General features: G+C 40.5%; 1 protein-coding gene across 4 annotated transcripts in view; it reads left to right on the top strand.

Moving 5' to 3' along the window:
* Window positions 1-20,362, top strand: part of LOC125463160 (mucin-2-like) — a 110,217-nt gene that overhangs the window by 22,338 nt on the left and 67,517 nt on the right. For 2 of the 4 annotated variants that reach the window (XM_059654650.1, XM_059654648.1), the window contains exons 2-11: window positions 979-1,047; window positions 1,159-1,387; window positions 4,003-4,120; window positions 10,587-10,665; window positions 11,212-11,318; window positions 14,800-14,975; window positions 18,383-18,444; window positions 18,532-18,657; window positions 19,362-19,482; window positions 19,591-19,729. In XM_059654650.1, the coding sequence (XP_059510633.1) occupies window positions 979-1,047; window positions 1,159-1,387; window positions 4,003-4,120; window positions 10,587-10,665; window positions 11,212-11,318; window positions 14,800-14,975; window positions 18,383-18,444; window positions 18,532-18,657; window positions 19,362-19,482; window positions 19,591-19,729 (1,226 nt within the window). The remainder of the gene's footprint in view (window positions 1-978; window positions 1,048-1,158; window positions 1,388-4,002; window positions 4,121-10,586; window positions 10,666-11,211; window positions 11,319-14,799; window positions 14,976-18,382; window positions 18,445-18,531; window positions 18,658-19,361; window positions 19,483-19,590; window positions 19,730-20,362) is intronic. The other 2 variants (XM_059654649.1, XM_048553994.2) reach the window with 2 other exon arrangements.

Raw genomic sequence — 20,362 nt, 5'->3', positions numbered from 1 at the left:
TAGGCTCAGAGCAAGTGAGCACTATGAAGCAAATGAAGATCCTGAAGATGTAACTGGTTCAGTCCATGAGCTGGGTGTGTGTTCTTTGCACAGGGAGTAATGGATGTGTGGAATGCGCTGCCAGCGGTGATCATGGAGTCAGATACATTAGGACATTCAAGCGGTGCTTGGATAGGCACACGGATGAAAGTAAAATGTAGGGTATGCAGAGTAGTTTGATCTTAGAGTAGAATATTAGGTTGGCACAACATCGTGGGCCAAAGGGCCTGTATTGATGTACTGGTCTATGTTCTACTACACAATGACTTTTATAGCAGCATCACAACGATAGCTGCCAGTGCTGCCTATATTGGAGGATCGAAGTGCAGTGCTGTCCAATAAATGGAACAAAGACATCCCACAAGGGTAGTTGTAGGTCAGCAAGTGACGAACGGCAATGTCCATAGGCATAGAGTGTATATGGCCAGTGCCCATGGACCATTCCCTGAGATGCTGGGAAACTCACCGTAGCTCCCAGTAAACGCAATAAGATGCAGCGAGATGCTTCTGACCTTGAGTTGTGCCTCATTGGATTTCTCATCAAATTCTCTCACAGATCTCACCTTACCCACAGCACTCAGACCCTTGTAAGATTCCACCCATTAAGGTTATTTGAGAGACCTGATTAAAACAAGAGCCAGAAATTCTCCGGCAATTGCTTCCTTTAAATGTTCACATTTCTAAGGAACATCTTCAACAGAGTCACTTGTTCTGGTTGATTTCAATTTCTACTTGAACCACGATCACTTATTTAATGTGGAAGTAACAGCAGAGACAGATTTGCGGCTTCTGTGCATCAAAGGCTCTGAAATACGTTTGATTGTAACAAGAAAATATAAATACAGGACAGTGAGATTTCAAGGGAATCCCTTTAGACAGCAATGTATTCATTGCCAAAATAATTGGCACTTTCAATTTAAATGTCTCTTTTTAAATTAGGCTTGGATGGCTCAATGCATTCCATTCTTCCCAGGGCTGTGGATGATACTCCGCCACACAGCAGTGTTGGTTAGTGCTCATTCTTTTAACATATTTGTACATCTGACACAACCCTGTTCATGTAAGAATTCTTACCCCGTAGCATTAGTACCCCAACATTCTTTCCTTCTTTGTTTCAAGGGAGTTGTTATACGTGGGGCCGAGGAGCGTTCAGAACTTTCCAGGATGACTTTTTTTATTTCACATCCAAATGCAACTTCATACTGAGCCGTCAGTGTAAAGGTCCTGCAGAGGATTTTAACATCCAGATTCGCAGGGGTGCAAATGGCAACCTGGTACACATCCACATGCTGATCGAAGGTGTCTCTGTTATTACAGAGAATGAAACAGTTAGAGTCAAAGATTTTACGTAAGTAAAATTTATTGTGAATGTAGTTCTAAAACATTTGTCCAAACTTTTCTATTCTTCAATATTCTTTCATGAAGGTCGAGTATCAAATAAAACCTGAAACTTCCTATCTCGTCATTGAAATGTAGTCACAAAGAAATTATCAAAATATTAGGAGAGTCTTTGTTGCACGAAGTGATAGCTACAGAACAAAACTTGAAGCAAATTACCAGTTTCATGTATTTCCCTGTTTGCAATGGACTTCTGTAACTACATCAGACTCTCCTTTTAGCTTCTAAGAAATGTCTTGCCTGAGGCTAGTTGAGGGCACTGTTGTTATAGATCTGCTATTCCATGAGTCACTACATAACAAAATATAACTTTTCTGGTTGCTGAGATGGCCCATTAAATATCTTGTGCATTTTATGTTTTAAATGAACATATTTATCAACCCAGTTTCTTCTATAAATACAAAATAATTAGTTTATACAGTTTGTAAATGGAAGCAAAAGCATTTATCCTTCTAAGAAACACAAAATGCACATGCAATAACATGCACATGTAACAAGGACACTTCCGCCATTTACAATCCGACCCCACCACCCAAGACATTTTTCCATCCCCTCCCCTGTCTGCTTTCCGGAGAGACCACTCTCTCCGTGACTCCCTTGTTCGCTCCACACTGCCCTCCAACCCCACCACACACGGCACCTTCCCCTGCAACCACAGGAAATGCTACGCTTGTCCCCACACCTCCTCCCTCACCCCCATCCCAGGCCCCAAGATGACATTCCACATCAAGCAGAGGTTCACCTGCACATCTGCCAATGTGGTATACTGCATCCACTGTACCCGGTGCGGCTTCCTCTACATTGGGGAAACCAAGCGGAGGCTTGGGGACCGCTTTGCAGAACACCTCCGCTCAGTTCGCAAAAAACAACTGCACCTCCCAGTCGCAAACCATTTCCACTCCCCCTCCCATTCTCTTGATGACATGTCCATCATGGGCCTCCTGCACTGCCACAATGATGCCACCCGAAGGTTGCAGGAACAGCAACTCATATTCCGCCTGGGAACCCTGCAGCCATATGGTATCAATGTGGACTTCACCAGTTTCAAAATCTCCCCTTCCCCTACTGCATCCCTCAACCAGCCCAGTTCGTCCCCTCCCCCCACTGCACCACACAACCAGCCCAGCTCTTCCCCCCCACCCACTGCATCCCAAAACCAGTCCAACCTGTCTCTGCCTCCCTAACCGGTTCTTCCTCTCACCCATCCCTTCCTCCCACCCCAAGCCGCACTCCCCGCTACCTACTAACCTCATCCCACCTCTTTGACCTGTCCGTCTTCCCTGGACTGACCTATCCCCTCCCTACCTCCCCACCTACACTCTCTCCACCTATCTTCTTTACTCTCCATCTTCGGTCCGCCTCCCCCTCTCTCCCTATTTATTCCAGTTCCCTCCCCCCATCCCCCTCTCTGATGAAGCGTCTAGGCCCGAAACGTCAGCTTTTGTGCTCCTGAGATGCTGCTTGGCCTGCTGTGTTCATCCAGCCTCACATTTTATTATCTTGGAATCTCCAGCATCTGCAGTTCCCATTATCTCTAACAAAGTGTGTAGCTGGATGAACACAGCAGGCCAAGCAGCATCTCAGGAGCACAAAAGCTGACGTTTCGGGCCTAGACACTCTCTGATGAAGGGTCTAGGCCCAAAACGTCAGCTTTTGTGCTCCTTAGATGCTGCTTGGCCTGCTGTGTTCATCCAGCTACACACTTTGTTATCTTGGATTCTCCAGCATCTGCAGTTCCCATTATCTCTGATCACAATTTTAACCAAACATGGGCAGTTGTCTTTGAAGTGTTAAGCATAGTTTGCTCAGGACATATAAGAGCACAAGTGAACTTCTTCCTGAACTTACAGCAGTATGATTTTTTTTTATTTATATCAGAAACAGGAGAGGCTGGCTGGGTTGTTAAGTATATTCAAAGCTGAGACAAATAGATTTTTAAGCAAAGAGGGAATCAAGGGTTAAGGGGAAAAGACAGAGAAGTGGAATTGAGGTCATGATCTAAGTTGTGGGCAAAGCAGATTTGATGGGCTAAATAACTAACCTGCTGGTATATCTTATAGTCTTATGGGCATCCCTTCATCACGGGCATTTTCTACAACTAAAGACATCCCATCCAAACATTGTTCAAAACAACAATAGGAGGAGTCTCCCGCAAAGCAAACAGTTTATGCAAGTCATGTGATTTCTAGCTGGGCTTCCTAAAAGAAAGTCTGATGCCCACAGTGAACTTTCAATAATCTTGTAAAGAAACAAATCCAGGTATCTCTGCAAACTTTGAAAGAAATTAATTTTTCCACTGCAATAACAACAGAGCCTGGTATCCTGTCACCAAGTCGCCCTTTATTTCCATGTGCATAGCACTTAACACTGATCCTGTTTGCATCTGGCAGCCAGGGCTTCCTGATTGGACCGGATTATCAGCCCCATATTAACTCATGTTCTATGAGGTCCACCTTGCTGACCTCATTACAATCACTACATCCAAAATTCTTCAAAAATTAAGTCTTCAAATATTAAATATGAGGCTTCTTTATAAATTATTGACTCCACTCATTTGTTTTCTAGTATAAAACTGCCGTATGATGATAAGATCATAGCTATCCAGAAATATGGCATTTACACAAGAATTTCCAACAGGAAGCATACAATATCTGTCATCTGGAATCATCGGGATTCATTGTCGGTAAGATAAAGCAAAGAGGCCAGGATTGAAGTACTGATATCTTAGAAAGCGTGGCTTTACCATCAATAAACTTTTCATTAAAAATCTACTTTTTTTAGAAGCTAATCTCAAAGTCAAATCTAATATAAAGTGGGTGCATATTCTGGTTTAATCTCAAAACAAGAGGAATGAAGTTGGTAGCTACAGATTAGGGCCAGGAATTTGTTTAATGGTCTGAATTTTCCAACCTGGGTCAGAACCAGGACAGAATAATGCTCACTTAGGCTGAGAAGATGTCTGGCTTAAAGATTCAACTGGAAAACACCTCCAAAGATGAAGAGTGCAGTCCAGTCCAGGAATCCAGACTGGAACAGCTGGGTAGATCCATTTTGAAACCACCCCAACCCTTTAGCCTTAATGTCCTACTTTGACAGCAATTGGTTGAAAGTAAGTGTGCAAAGTAAACAAGAGGTGAGAGTGACAAGTGGGTGGCGTTAGACTAATGTGTAAGCAGTTCAGATACAGGATAGGTTGGGGGTAGAGTGGCAGGTGAGCAGATGAGTGCCTAGTGGGGGTTGAGATGCCCAGGTGTTTGGGATGGGGTGGGGGAGAGTCATTGGCTGATTTTGCCCATCCATTTGGTAGGCACTTGTGGGGTTTTGGTGAAATGACTCAGGTCAGAACGTGGGCAGTGTTTAGGATTGGTTCAGGGGTTTGTGCCAGGGTGGTCTATATGAAATCTGAAGGGGGCTGGCGTATCGCAGGGGTATGGTTGTGGAGCAGAAGGTGTCAGCTTCATAGGAGTTCAGGGAGGAGTGCAGGTTGGGTGAGAGGGCATGGTGTTCAAATTTAGAAGGGGGGTGTCAGCTGTACATGGAGTTAGGTAGTAATAAAGGGAATTGCAATGGTTAGTCGGGGGCATCAGTTTTATAGTCAGCTAGTTAGAGTAGGTGTTAATTCCTTTAATTTTATTTGGCTAACTATTCAGTTAAGTAAGTTAGAACCATCCAAAGTTTCCACTAGAACTCTGAGTTGGGGTCTTTTCTGGGGGGTCCCAGGCTTTGGGTATTTGCCCACCAGAAGGTTCAACTTTCCTACTGGTGCCAAAGCTCAGCCGCTGCACCTCCACCTCTGATGCCCTTGTTCCCAATACAATCATAACTCTTTCTCACTCTGTCCATTACGGGCCTCCATGAAGATGATCATCCTATTAGAAAACTTAGGCGAATGGCTTCAGGCCTTCTCAATGATGAATTGGAGAGATCTTTGTTTACTCAGTGCTAGATATCAGCGAAGCAGTCTGAAAGCTTAGCAAGGCTGGAGGAGTTGAATGGAGTGATAGTGAGGGAAAGCAGCCTACTGACAGTGTACGTGTTGAAACTGACAGTGTTTTCAGTTAATGTCACTGAGGGGCTGCGTGTCAATAAGAAGCAGAAAGCATCAAGAACAGAATCATGAGGGACATGAGAGGACATTGTACACGATCCAGGAGAGACGACACTGTTAGAGACACCCTGGATCTGATTACCGAGATAAGAATGAAAGCAAATGAATATAGTCATATCCCATTGGAAAATAGCAGGGAGTTGCTGGAAGTATGATACAGCCATCCATTTCAAAGGCTGCGGACAGACTGAGAGAGGCAAGGAAAGTTTAAGAGAGAAACTAGAGAAGAATGTGCATGCAGTGTAATGGCAAAGAGAAACTTTAGCAGAGGTTTGACTGGTAGGTTTGTGGAATGGAGGCAAAAGGTAAGGGGCAATCTCAGTCACAAAGAACTCCTCACTTGCTATTGGAAGTGATAATAGAGATGGCAAGGAAAAGGGGTTGAGCAAGACATTTAGAAATAGAGGAAAAAAATCAGGCAATTACACTTGCATTCCAATATGATCCTGGAATAGAGAACAGGGCCCGATAATAATTTTGGGAATTTGTCTGATATATTCAAGACAACTGATCTCTATATTCCTTAAGGTCTGCAATCTTAACTATATTGGAGTGGAGACAAAGAGCTGTAATGGACAGAGTGAGAAAGAATCATATTCTTATTGAGAACAAGGCCATCAAAGGCAGAGGTGCAGGTGCAGTCAAATCATCTCTTCTTGAAGAAAGGAACTCAAGCTTTCACTTGACTGTGTTCTTCTTACAAGATGTGAAGGGCAGAATCAGATGCCTTCTTTTCAATCTCCCTGGCTGGGCACAAAAATTTCTGTTATTTTTAAGGCTGTTCTATATCAAGGCTGTATTCTTCCACAATTAAACTGTAGTTAACTGCTTTCACCAAAAACAATAAGGAATCACTCATAAGTTTCCCTTGAGTTTAAAATTGAATGAGTTCATTATCTACTAACCCCAAGAAAAAAAATGATAAAACACAAAATTACGCCTCTATGAAATCCCATGGACACATACAAACAAACAAATACGCAATAAAAGAACAAATACACACTCAGTTGGTGGCTTGGATTATCGACAGTAGTTTATATTGCTATTATCTTTTGATCAGAGTTTGGAGCTTAAGAATAGGGAAGTGTTGTTAACAACTAGACAGGTTGTTGGAGAAGCCCAGCATCTCTCTGAGAGAAACAAAATCTCCTCATCTCTGCCCTGGAAGGGTGTCCCCTAACTTTTAAACAGTGTCCCTAATTCTGGACTCCTAGGTGAAGACCATTCAGGATCTTGTACACTTCATGCGGTTCACTTCTCATTCTGTGAAACTCAGGTAGAAAGAGACTTAATATATTCGGCCTTTTTTCATAAGACAACTAGAACACCTAGATCCCTCTCAAAGTCAAAATCCTGCCATCATCGCCCGTTTCCTAATTGCTCTGATTTCTTGTTCTTTCTGCCAAGTGAACTACTTCACATTTTCCCACATTATGAGCCATATGCCAGATTTTGCCCACTCATTCAACATATCAATATTTGTCTGCACACTCCCTATGCTCTTTACAACAACACATTTTACAACCTATTGTGTCATCTGCAAATTTAACTAGCATACCTTTGCCCCCCTCCTTTAAGTCATTGATATAAATTGGTAAAAAGCTGAGCCCACTTGTGGTTTCCAGTTAATCAGAAAAAGCCCTATTTATGCACAGTCTCAGTAAGCATACAATGTAAACATTTACCAACAACAGGCTAGATTACACTAAAAATTTTCAAGATCTAGCTGGCTTGGTCAAACTTCACCCATTACACTACAAGCACTTGACTTTGAAAGATGCAAGTTATCTGAAGCATCTGTAACTCATTGGAGCTTGGAGGCAGAAGTCTACCTTGCCAGATACACATCTCGGATATAGATTGACATGAGACATACATATTTCCTGCTTTTCACTCACCACAATTGCAACCACAAATGTGATTCTAGCAGAATAGGGTGTCAATGAGTATCCATGGCATGTTAAAGAATTCAGTAGAGGTTCCTGATCATCAAGCCAACCTATCCGACTGGTTCTGAGAATGTAATTTGAAAACTTTAACCCACCTGTAGAGAACTGAATACTGCCTCATTCCCAATTAAGTTTCTCCAGGCACTTTTCTAAAAGCTCCAGGTGGTTCAATAAGGTTCCACCCAAGATCCACAGTTTATTTGGCACAAATATCCCTCAAAAGTCTCAGTATTCTGCTCCATTTTCAGATAAGTCCTCTCACATTGTTATATTCCCAGTTAATGGTAACACTGCACAAGTCAGACTCTGGAGTGAAATATGGTTTGATACATCATAAGTTTCATTTTTGCGGTTTGGTTTCCCTGGTGGTTAGTCAGTCAATAAATTCAAAGAAGACTAACACAGAAAACAAAAGAACAGGAAAATAAACTGTATATAAATTTATGACAATTTTGAAAGATTTTGTTTTGAACAACAAAAGGAAAATGCAACTCATTTTCCCAGCAATCTCTTTTATAGAAACTCAAACCCAGTGATGTACCACACTTAACGACACTTTCATGTTTCTTCTTCAACTGACAAATTTACAAATGTTTCCTTTTGAAGACGATTCTGCACATTGACCAAATATAGGTTCTCTTCATCTCTCCCAGAGACACACAGTCGCAAGGTAATAGACTTTGCAAACTAATCTCCAAGGAGGACTCAGGGTCTTCTCCAGCCCCGCATGCTTGGAACTGCAAAAACAGCTTAAAATTTATTTCAACCTCTGATGGCCTAGCGACTGTCAAAATTAAACTGACCTTCTGCTGGTATGGATCTTTACTTCTGAACTGAACCTACTTATGATCCATAGGTTACAAAATCCCAACGTAATGAACGCTTCAGTAATAATCTCCTCAGGTTACCTATCTAGTCAAAACCTGAAATTGCTCTCGAAACTCAGCAGGTCTGGCATCATCTGTGGGGAGAAACCAGAGTTAATGTTTCCAGTCCAGTGATCCTTCTTCACAGCGTTCTGAGTCCTGTAGAAGATAACGCTGCTATCTCACTACAGATGTGGCTAGAAATGCTGGGTTTTTCCAGCAATTTCTGTTTTTGTTTTAGTTTTCTAGCACCCTCAGCTCTTCTTTTTAACCTAACTAGTAATTTAGCTTAAGTCATACGTTTTCTTGGAAATGCTGACATCCTGGTCCATGATTCATTAATGAAACCAACTTTTAAAACACTAGCACAAAGTCACTGGACACCTTCTTCTTCTCTAGAGACAAATAAAATTCAGATCCCTTGTTCTGCACTGTATCCTTAGCCTCCTTACTGCCAATGCAATCCTCAAATTAATATCTTCATTGTGTCTTCTGTCCCTGCAGAATGCAAGGTTCCACCTCTAACGTATGAAATTCTCATAAAGGCGTAAACCAAAGTAGGAGATGAGAGTCTTTTCATGCCTGAACAAATTTGATTGTCTTTATAAATAAAATGTTAACTTCAGACTGGTTTTCGGATGTCCAATCCACATTGAACTTGGCCACTTGTGCAGTCATGTGGTTTATGTCCATGAAAGCCCCAGGTATTAAATTGGTTGATCACAGATTGTTAGGATGCAGAAGGACGCCATTCGACCTAATTGTACCTGCAATGATGTAATTCAAAAATTCAAAATCTATTGGAGGTTTATTTGTGTCGTCATGGCACTGTGTGCATACATATCTTAAATGAAAGCTATTTTTTCCCATAAGCTCCATGCCCTGTTCTTGAAGTGAGCACAGGCTCTGAACTGATGGAAACAACATCATCCACAATGTGAATACTTGCAGTGAAATTCATCTCCAACATGCCTCGTGTGAGGCCCACCCTGTGAGCACATCCTTAACAATTACCTGAAAGCTGGTTTGCACAATGCCGTAGGTGTCATGTATCTAACTAATCCCTTTATTTAAAAGTTGTTTTCTTCCTTGATCCTCTGATTGTGAAAAGCTCTGGCAAGGGAGCCTGTCCATTTATGCCAAGTGAAGCCAGCAGCAATTTTAGACTGACAACAATACATTTACTTTAGCATTCGAAGAGGAAGTTCTTTTTTGGGTGAGAATGTTCTCATGTGAATGCCTGCTTTGCACAAGACAACTTTCTACTCACTGTACGTCACATTGCCACCTAAACATTTGTTTGCCTTTAATGCTGCATGTGCTGAAAACAGTACTAAGACAATCTTCAACAAGAGTTCGGCTTTCCTGTTATTACATGCATTTTGATTTGTTATGACCTGACATGACTCCCAATTGTCAGCTTATTTCTCTAGAATCAAGAAACCTAGCTTTGGTGAGTCCATTGTCTGTCATGTTATTTGGCAATATTGGCACTGTAACAGAAAGCAGATTTATCAGTACACATGATTCTGCATACATTTATTGCTTAGAGTGAAGGGAAATTTCACTGGCATTAAATTCACATTCAAAATTTAATCCATATACAATAAAGACTTGCATTTCTGCAGCATCTTTCAAGACGTTGAGACATTTGAAAGTAATTTCAACATTAACTCGACATGTTTAAAGTGTAGCCACTATGTCCTCATGTAGGAACTATACCAAGAATTGCACAAACGGTAGTGAGATAATGATTTTGTTATTCAGTCTTAAAAATCAGATAAATATTGGCTAAGTTAGTAGAAAGACATCCCTGTTCTTCTTCAAATACGTGTCACAGATTTTTGTATGTCCTCTGAGAAGGAAGATGGTCTTGTGGTTTAATGCCTACACGAAATAAATAACGCAAATAATGCAGTATTCTCTCCGCACTGTCGTGGAGCTTCAGCCTTGATTTTGTGCTTAAATCACAGCAGGGGACATGAATCCAAAATCTTCTGACATCGAGGCAAAGTGTTATCAACCGATTCACATTTCAGACTGTGCCATTGTGATTTCACTTCATCACCAACTTACCACTACATATTTGTTTCAATTCAAGTTCTATCATTTGGCCCACAAGATACATTACTGAAAGGGGTTTGTTGAAACATTTCTGAAAGGGGTTTAATTGCCATAATATACATTTTCATTAGATAGTTGGAATTTCTTGTCTTTTATTTACAGATAACCCTTGATACGAAATATAAAAGTCAAACTTGTGGCCTTTGTGGGAATTTTCAAGAAGGAACTGGAACCAATACTGGTAAATGACAACACCAAGATATATAAGAGACAACCTGGAGACTTTCTGTGATGTGATTCACAGCAGGAGGGAGGATAAGTTGCTTTAGAGAGCAGAAGAAGCATGCTTTCTAATGTAAAATATACTATTCAGGGTGATATATCAGTCGTTACGACTATGATCAATCAATGAATGCAAATATTCTGGTGTGGAAGAAAGCTAAAGCTCATCCAAAGAGAAGATTAGCTTGCAGAATGAACATTTTCAGAAATGGAAACTATGCAGTAAAAACTGCATTGACCATAAAGTGGGAACAATGTGTAAAAGTTTATGAGCAATGTTTATAATATATATGGATAAATAACACTGAACATTAAAAACAGTTTCAGGATGTTAAGTTATACACATAGACAGTATGCACATATACAATAATTTAAATCGATTACACATAAATGATGAAGTTGATTATTAATCATTGCCAAAGAAATATGCCATTATTTCTAGCATTTCACAGATTTGAAAAAAAACCACCGTCTCATGATATATTTCCTTTCTTGGCTTTTGCAGATTCTGACAATGCTGTATATAACATCATGGTTGCGAATCAGCTGGATGTTCTGGGTCAAGTATGTGTTAATGACCAACCTTCAAGTTCAAGATGTTCAGCAGCTAATGTAAGTTCTTCATAGCAATGGTAAATATGTGCATCTCCTCTCACTGATTTCATTTTCTATTATTGACATGAATCTAAAAGTTAACAATCTGCAATAAATTAACCTCTCACATTAAATGCTTTTTATTGTCTGTCCTAATGTGAGAATCAGAACTGTGGGAGAATCAAAATAATTTTGATGATTTTTACTTGTGGGTTACACTGCAAAGGCAGTTTACTTTTCATTCATCAGTGTCCTGGGAACAGTTAGTTAATCATTTGCATGGTTTTATAGGCAAATGCAAACCAGATAGGATTTGACAGGGAATTACTGATTCATTTGGGTATTAATAATAACTTGGCTACTTTCATCATCATCTCGCAATCAACCACACAATATCAAAATTCCATTCCATAATTTGCCAATGTGAGAATTCATATCTTCTGGTTGTCAGGAAAAGGCCACAGCTATGACTGGGAAGACTAGTTATTGCACTTCCTGGAGAAGGTTATCTGATTGCAATGATTTCTTGCTTACTTTTGCACTGTATGCATCCTCCTGCAAACTGACCACCCTTTCAGAGACCAATGTTGCATACATTCATAGGCTGATCCGAATATTTTGGGCACAGCATGCACGCATTGAGTAGCAATATTATAAGAAACGTTAGTGTCATGAGGACAGCATCAAAATGTGCTGCACAAGTAGAGTGGTGGAGTTGTTTTTGTTCCAGAGAGGTACATTGTTTGACTTGAAACAAGGAGGGAGGCAGAAAGTGGGGAACTAGAAGCCAATTCCACTGATATCTCTCATTCACAAAATGCTAGAATATACATTATTAGGAGGAAGGATCAGGACTTTCTGAAATCAGACAGAATAAACATGGTTTTGTTTGAAATATATATTAGAGCTATGAGGATATAATCAGCAGTTTAGATAAAACAGAACCAGGAGATGGAGTGTATTTGGATTTCCAAAAGACACACCAATGATTATAGCACATAACAGCCCATGATGTTGGGGTTTTATACTGGTATTGACAGAGGATTGACTAACCATTAGGAAACTGTCAGGCTAAATGGGTCATTTTCAGGTTGGCAAATTGTAATTACTAGACATCCGGACATCCAATGATCTATATACAAATGATTTGGATAAAGAGGCAGATGATATTGTAGCCCAATTTTCTGATGACAAAAGGATAGAAAGGAAAGCAACTGGTGAGGTAGATTTGGCAAGTCTGCAAAAGCATGTTGGTTAAATGATGGGATAAAAAGTAGCAGATTGAGTATAATGGGAAAAAATGTCAAATTGTGCACTTTGGCAGGACGAACAGAAATGAAGGAAATCATTTTAAATGGATAAAGAATGCAAAACACCAGTATGGAGAGATCTGGTTACTTTGTATGTGAATCACGCAAAGTTATCAAGTGGGCACAGAAAGTAATTAGGAAGGAAAATGGAATCTTGGCCTTTGTTGCAAAAGAGGAAGTATAATTGTAAGGAATCTTGCTATAGCTGGATAGGGCATTGATAAGATTGCAACTGGAATCTGGATCACTGTGTAGAGGCTTGGTCTCCTAATTTAACAAATGACAAGCTTGAATTCGCAATAGTTCAGAGAATGTTGTCTCAATTGACTCCAGGGATGAGGGTATTGTTTTATAATGGAAGGTGAAAGAACTTGGGTCTGTACTTAATAAAAACCAAAAGAATGTTGTAAATCAGGAACAAAAACAAAGTTGCTGGAAAAGCTCAGCAGGTCTGGCAGCATCTGTGGAGGCGAAAACAGAGTTAGCTTTTCGGGTCCAGTGACCCTTCCTCAGAACAGTTCTGAGGAAGGGTCACCGGACCCGAAACATTAACTCTGTTTTCTCCTTCACAGATGCTGCCAGACCTGCTGAGCTTTTCCAGCAACTTTGTTTTTAGGTCTGTACTTATTGGAGTATAGAAGAATGAGAGGCGATTATGTTAAAACAGAAACAATAAGCTTATTGGATCTAAATTGGATATATGGATTATATCCTGATGGTTATAAAATTCTGACAGGGCTCAATAGGATAAGTACCAGGAGGATTTTTCCTCTCATGGTAGAACTGAGATAAGGAGAATTGTTTTCCCTTAAAGACCTGTTGATCTTGGGTATTCTCTGCTGATCATTGAAGATGTTCAAGGCTGAGTTTGAAAAGTTTTTGATTGAAAAATAGTGTTAGGAATAATGAGAAACAGACAGGGAACTGAAGTTAAGGCCACAATCAGATCAACTATATTGAATGGTTGAGAAGAATTGATAGACAGAATTGCCTAATTCGTCTTATTATCTGGTAATGATCCAGCAACCCTTTTTTTCCAAACAAGACCCTCTATAAATGCCACTTCATTCTTTCAATTGTTAATCTGAGGCCCCACTGTACCTCCCAAGTATTCTTCAATCTCATTTAACGAGCAAAACAAGATGATTTTCATCCTTTCCCAAGGTTTTTTTAAAATGAAGCACAACAATTTCATCCCCTCTGTATTCAATCCTGCACCTGTTTCACCAACTCCATCTGCATACTTTGTCCCACACTCAATGAGGAATGTTTCCAAACCTGCTCCCTATTTTTAACAACAATTTTGGGAGAGATCAAGCAGAACACTGGGGACCTACAGAAATGGGCTTTGCAGTGAAATTATGATGACAGAAAATGATTAGTTTCAAGGAGATTGCTCGTCATATTTAGAGCTGCACTATGCAGATGTCGAATAGAGGCTAATCTATTCAGTTCCATTCAACTCTTCTATAATTGCCGGCCAGCAAATTGCAATCCAATCAAATAACTTCAGATGTCAGCGGCACAACGAAACACATTACAACCTCGCAATGGAAAATGTATGAAAAGACACCTCACCACTCTGACCACTGCATCCTTTCTCTTTTGTAACTTTCCTGGAGGAAATCAGTTGAATTTGAAAAATAATGTTAAAGTCTAGAGGAGGAAATATCCCCACAGGGCATTCGGTTATCAGACGATTAATCAACATCCCAAATGTCAAGGCACTCATACTGTTAAGGGCTAATATAATTGAGCATTCACATTCCAACAAACTTACTGCAGTTCAGTGGAATACTTTGTTTTATGTTGGTATTAAAGCCATATGAATGGAGGGTTGGAAAATTCAGCAAGAATTCAATTCGTTGGAATGTTGATTGGCAACAGTCATTTTATTTAATTTGGTTTATTATTATCATATGTAGCAAGATATAGTGAAAAATATTGTTTTGCATGGTAAACACACAAATCATACCTTACAGGAGTACATCAGGGTATTGCTACTAGTAGATAGCAAGAATTGCTGATGCTGGAGTCAGAAATAACATAGTGTTGAGCTGGAGGAGCACAGCAGGCCAGGCAGCATCAGAGGAGCAGGAAATTTGATGTTTCTGATCAGGACCCTTCATGGAATGAACGGACATTGACCCAATCTTCTTTGATTCTCCCTTTTGTTTTGCTACTTTCAGAGCTGTATCTACCCAATTTCGATGTACTTTTCAACATGCTTTGCGAATCCCACCTTCGCCAATAAGTATTTAAAATTATGCCAAAAGGATGTATGTGCTTGTGGAAATAAGGAAGAGTGTGCATGTGCCACATTCGAAGAGCTTTCACGGCAATGTACAAATCTACCTGTAACAAGGTAAATGTTTTATGAATGGTATGGTTGATGAATTTGAATAACAATTGCTGAAAGGGAGTCAGCAAGGAAAACAACATTGTGTTAAATAGACATCTAAGCAGGTTAGTGACATGGACAGGGGCCATGCTGATGAGTTATAATGGACATCATCATGGGCTGAACTTTGCTCTCTCATCTCAGTAGGTTTGAAGGCAAGTACATGGTTAATCCATCAAACAGCCTGCCTGCCATTCACTCATGTGCCTTGTCCACGTAACATTATAACTGCGTTAGGGGAGTACTTCAGGTAATCTGCTCACCAGTGGGTCAACTGAGGTCTTTAAACCCACAATTGATTCATTTGGAGAGCCCCATTTGCCAGTGTTGGGGTTCAACTGGTTACATGAGTTGTCCATAGCCAGGGGTATCACCTAGCTCCCCGCCATATTCCCATTGCAGCCAGTGCTACAGCCCAAAGTCCAAACCCATCCTTCCAGCTCCCTCTTCTGTGCTACTACATGCTATCACACCTGCCTATCTGCAGTAACAATTGCTGGGTAATAGACACTGTAATACTAGCAATCGCAAACATTCCTGGTGGCACAGTGGTGTTGAATGCTATCAGGGTCTGACTGGCCTCTGAATTAGGACTTCCTGTTCTCAAGAGGTGGATAATGGCTTCCTGTTTGCTAACAGATGGCTGCAGATGGTGGTCGCTCATGAGTTTATACAGTCACTCCCATATCATCAGGATGCCCCTTGCTTCATGACAAATGAAATACTTTTTCCAAAGTTTCAATCGCAGCTGTCAACCAGCTTTGTTTGAGAATGAATGTTGGTCAGGTAAAGGGGGAACTCACTGTTCCATTACCATTAGTAGCTGTGCTTTCAAGTGCCAACACCCTAATCTCTTGATTACTCTCCATACATCCCTCCATTTCACTATTTTGTTTTCCTCTATTGAAATGCTCCTTCAAAACTAGCCCTTTAACAAAGCTTTGAGTCACTTCCCTGTGTGGTTCAGTGCTATGCTTTGTTTCATGATACTCCTGTGAAGAACCTTCAGATGCTCCATTGCATTATGAATGCTTTACAAGAATGCAGTTTTGCTGCTGCAGTTGCTCACTGAACCCAAAAAAGCACATTTCCAGTTTTTAAGAGGAAGAGATTTATTTCACCAGTAATATAAACAGTACATCTCTAATTGAGCTCTTTAACAAAGTTCATTGGGGATTAAAACTTACTGTCAGTAATGTGAACATGTGAACAACAGAGCCTTATTGTACCCTTCTCTAATTTGATGATGGTGTGGGGAGCAGTTTCATGCGAACATGTTAACATTATTGAGATAGTTTGTCCACTGTAATATCTAGGCTATCAGCGTCAAGGAATTTTACAGCTCTAGAGACCTTTCAGTCCATTATTTCTTGTGCCACTTATTTGAAAGAGCTATCCAATTAGTCCTACCCAAAGCTTACTTCTCTGTAGCTTTGCAAATGTCTCATCTAGAGCCAAGTTGCAACTGAATCCACTTCCGCCTCTTTTTCAAACAAAGCATTACACATCATAACAACTAACTGGATATAAAAAAGCTTCTCACCTCTCCTCTAGTTCTTTTAACATTGATCTGTCTTCCCAGGTTGCTACACACCCATCAGTGATCTCTCTAAATATCTCATGTATTCAAACATCCCTCATCAATCTGCCTTTAATCTTCTCTGATAGAAGAATAAGCCCAGTTTCTCTCATCCACCATTGACATTTGCTATTCATTGAAATGGTACCTGTACTACTGTGACGTTTGATCGACTCCTTAAATTGGCTAGAGATTTTGTTTGAACAAAACAGACTGTGGATATTTAATGCCCTGGTTCTGATAATCCAGATAAACAGCTAGAGGCATCCCTGTCACAGCATGACAGACATGAGATCTTTAAATGGCATAATATGTGTGAACTTTGGTTTTTTGTTTGTCCTACCATATGGAAATTGTACTCTGGTGTTCCTAGAGTATGCAAAATGAGACATAAAAACTATAGCTTAAAATTTTAAGGCTGCACATGCATCATGGGCAGCAATACAATGGAGAGTTTGTTAAAGAAAAATCAACACAAATTCTGCTTTCTCTGGTGTAACTTGAACTAGCCTTAAAATAGCAACATTAAAGAAATGGAAACAATTTTTAAATGTAACAGTTCACTTTTGCCATCATAGAGTTCTATATCACAGAAAAAGGTCCTTCAGCTCATGACATCCGTTCAGGTTAAAAACAACCACCTAATTAGTGCTACACTTGCCCCCACACCTCCTCCCTCACCCCCATCCCGGGACCCAAGATGACTTTCCATATTAAGCAGATGTTCACCTGCAAATCTGCCAATGTGGTATACTGTATCCGTTGTACCCGGTGTGGCTTCCTCTACATTGGGGAAACCAAGCCGAGCTTGGGGACCGCTTTGCAGAACACCTCCGCTCGCTTCACAATAAACAACTGCAACTCCCAATCGCGAACCATTTTAACGCCCCCTCCCACTCCTCAGATGACATGTCCATCATGGGCCTCCTGCAGTGCCACAATGATGCCACCCGAAGGCTGCAGGAACAGCAACTCATATTCCGCTTGGGAACCCTGCAGCCCAATGGTATCAATGTGGACTTCACAAGCTTCACAATCCCCCCCTCCCCCACTGCATCCCAAAACCAGCCCAGCTCGTCCCCTCCCCCCACTGCATCACAAAACCAGCACAGCTCATCCCCGCCTCCCTAACGTGTTCTTCCTCTCACCTATCCCCTCCTCCCACCTCAAGTCGCACCTCCATTTCCCACCTACCCACCTCATCCCGCCTCCTTGACCTGTCCGTCCTCCCTGGACCGACCTATCCCCTCCCCACCTATACTCTCCTCTCCACCTATCTTCTCCTCTATCTTCAGTCCGCCTCCCCCCTCTCCCTATTTATTTCAGAACCCTCTCCCCATCCCCCTCTCCGATGAAGGGTTTAGGCCTGAAACGTCAGCTTTTGTGCTCCTGAGATGCTGCTTGGCCTGCTGTGTTCATCCAGCTTCACACTTTGTTATCTTGGATTCTCCAGCATCTGCAGTTCACATTATCTCTGACCTAATTATTCTAATCCCATTTTCTAGCATTTGAACAAATACTGGAATGCTTCTTAAATATATGAGGATCTCTCTACCATCCTTTCACGCAATGAGTTTCAGTTCCCACTCCTCTCTAGGTTAAAAGTTTTTCCTCACCACCCCTCTAAACATTCTGCTCGTTACCGTCAATCTATCCCCCCGCTTGTCGATCTCTCCACTGGGGGAAACATTTCTCCCTATCTACCTTACATGTGCCCCTCATAATTTTGAGCAAATAGTTGATCTCAGTTGCTGTGCATCTCAGTTTATTGAAAATGTTTTACTGCTTGCAGCAATGATGAAGATTACATCTATGGAATAGACTGGAAAGAATGGAGATCAAAAGTTAGATGTGGTAAGAAGAATAATTAAATCACTGAAAACCTTAGTTTTGTTCTTGACTAAATTTGAGAATTACATGGATGTGTAACCTATCTTTCAGTAAGTCCTGATTGTCCTGAAAATCAGTTCTACCAGGAATGTGGTGCCGCATGTGTCCCAACCTGCTCTGACCCAGAAACACAGCAACAATGTGATCAATGTGTGAATACCTGTGAATGTCCAGAAGGTAATTATAAGAAAGACAGTTATCAGGCCTTTGGTGGGACTCTAGAGCATGATTCAGACACAGTGCTGAAAGTAATGTTGTTATTAAAAATGCTGGTCATTCATGAAACTGGGGCTCAATGTTCCTTCCACAAAGTGCTAAGGTTTAATAGAAGGCTATCACCCAAAGAAGTAGGATAAGCTCTTGCGAGTACTGTTCTTTATTAAATAAGTGCCAGTGACTAAACAATCGCATACTAATTGTACAGCCACCATACCTATAGGATTGCAGTATCAATGCAACTTGCTCATTATATACAGTGAAAGAAGGAAGCCCATGAAAGTGGATGGGGTACTTAAGAAACATTATGGCACAAAACACTATAATATTTGGGATTTCAAACTAAATCAGTTCAAGGGATACCAAACATCAGGGATGAGTTTGGAGTGACAGGTAGGGTCTTAGATTCAGGTTTTTATTTTATACGCTATTATCTAACTCGAACACATGAGCAGTTTTGTTAATCAATTTGTCAAAACTGCACTTTTGTGCACTCTTTCAAAGAGACCTGATTGCAGGCTTGATTAATTGTACATTCATTCAAATTTGACTTTTGCTGTGACAGCATTCGAACTGCAGTTTGCCAACAAATTATTTTAAGTAAATGTCATGCTCTTTGCCATTGTGGCAGGGAGATTAATTTTGTTATTTATGTTGCACTTTAGACACTGTCCTTGATGATGTGAGAGACACAGGCAAGTGCATCTACAAAACAGCATGTCCTTGTGAATATGGTGGACTGATTTACAACTCTGGACAAATTCGAAACATGTCCTGCCATTCATGGTAATTATATCTATTCACATGACACACCTTTCGCAACTGAGCTGTCAAAGCTCCAATATCAATATTAATGTGTTGAGCTGCTGCGTGATAATTGTATTTCCTTGCTAGTGTTTGTCAGAGCGGAATGTGGGAATGCTTGGATATCAGTTGCCCTGGAAGATGCAAAATTGAAGAAGGAACCCATTTTACGACATTTGATAATAAATATTACACATTGAATGGAGATTGTCTCTACTACGCTGTTGTTGTAAGTGGAGCTTCATTGGATTTAATGTTGGGAAGACAGTGAAAACACATTGAGGTTGTGTAGTGGATAAAATTGGATTTACTTGCAAATATTGTTCTTGTCACATATGGACTATGTAGGGGACATCTTGGCACATCCTATAACAAAAAAAATAGCAAATGTAGTAAATACTGACAGCATATTTGACAATGGTTAGAAATGCAGAGGTGAACAATTTTATGATTGAAATAAAAAAATTGCAGAATATGTTCGGGATCCACAAGCTTGAAACAAACATTTTAGTGTTGACGTATTTTCAGAGTTAATATAAATTTGATGAAAAATTCTTTGGAGCAAATGAAGAAAAATTATTCTGGAATCCAAAACTCAGTTGCAAGTGGAATACAGTTACAAATAAATAATAAGCAATTCAGGAGAATCTTCTTTACCCAGAGAAGTTAAAACTTGAAACTTGCTGCCACATGGAGCATACCAATGCTGCTATGAAAATGTTAGTTAAGTCCACGAGGGAGAAAGATATTAAAGTAACGTTGACCAGGCTCAATGATGTCTGATGGGAGCAGGCTCATATTGAGCGTGAACACTGACACAGAACTGGTGAATCCAATAGCCTATTTCAGTGCTGTAGATTCT

This window comes from Stegostoma tigrinum, chromosome 25, assembly GCF_030684315.1.
Source record: "Stegostoma tigrinum isolate sSteTig4 chromosome 25, sSteTig4.hap1, whole genome shotgun sequence".
NCBI lineage: Eukaryota > Metazoa > Chordata > Chondrichthyes > Orectolobiformes > Stegostomatidae > Stegostoma > Stegostoma tigrinum.
This window is presented reverse-complemented; position numbering and strand designations above follow the sequence as displayed.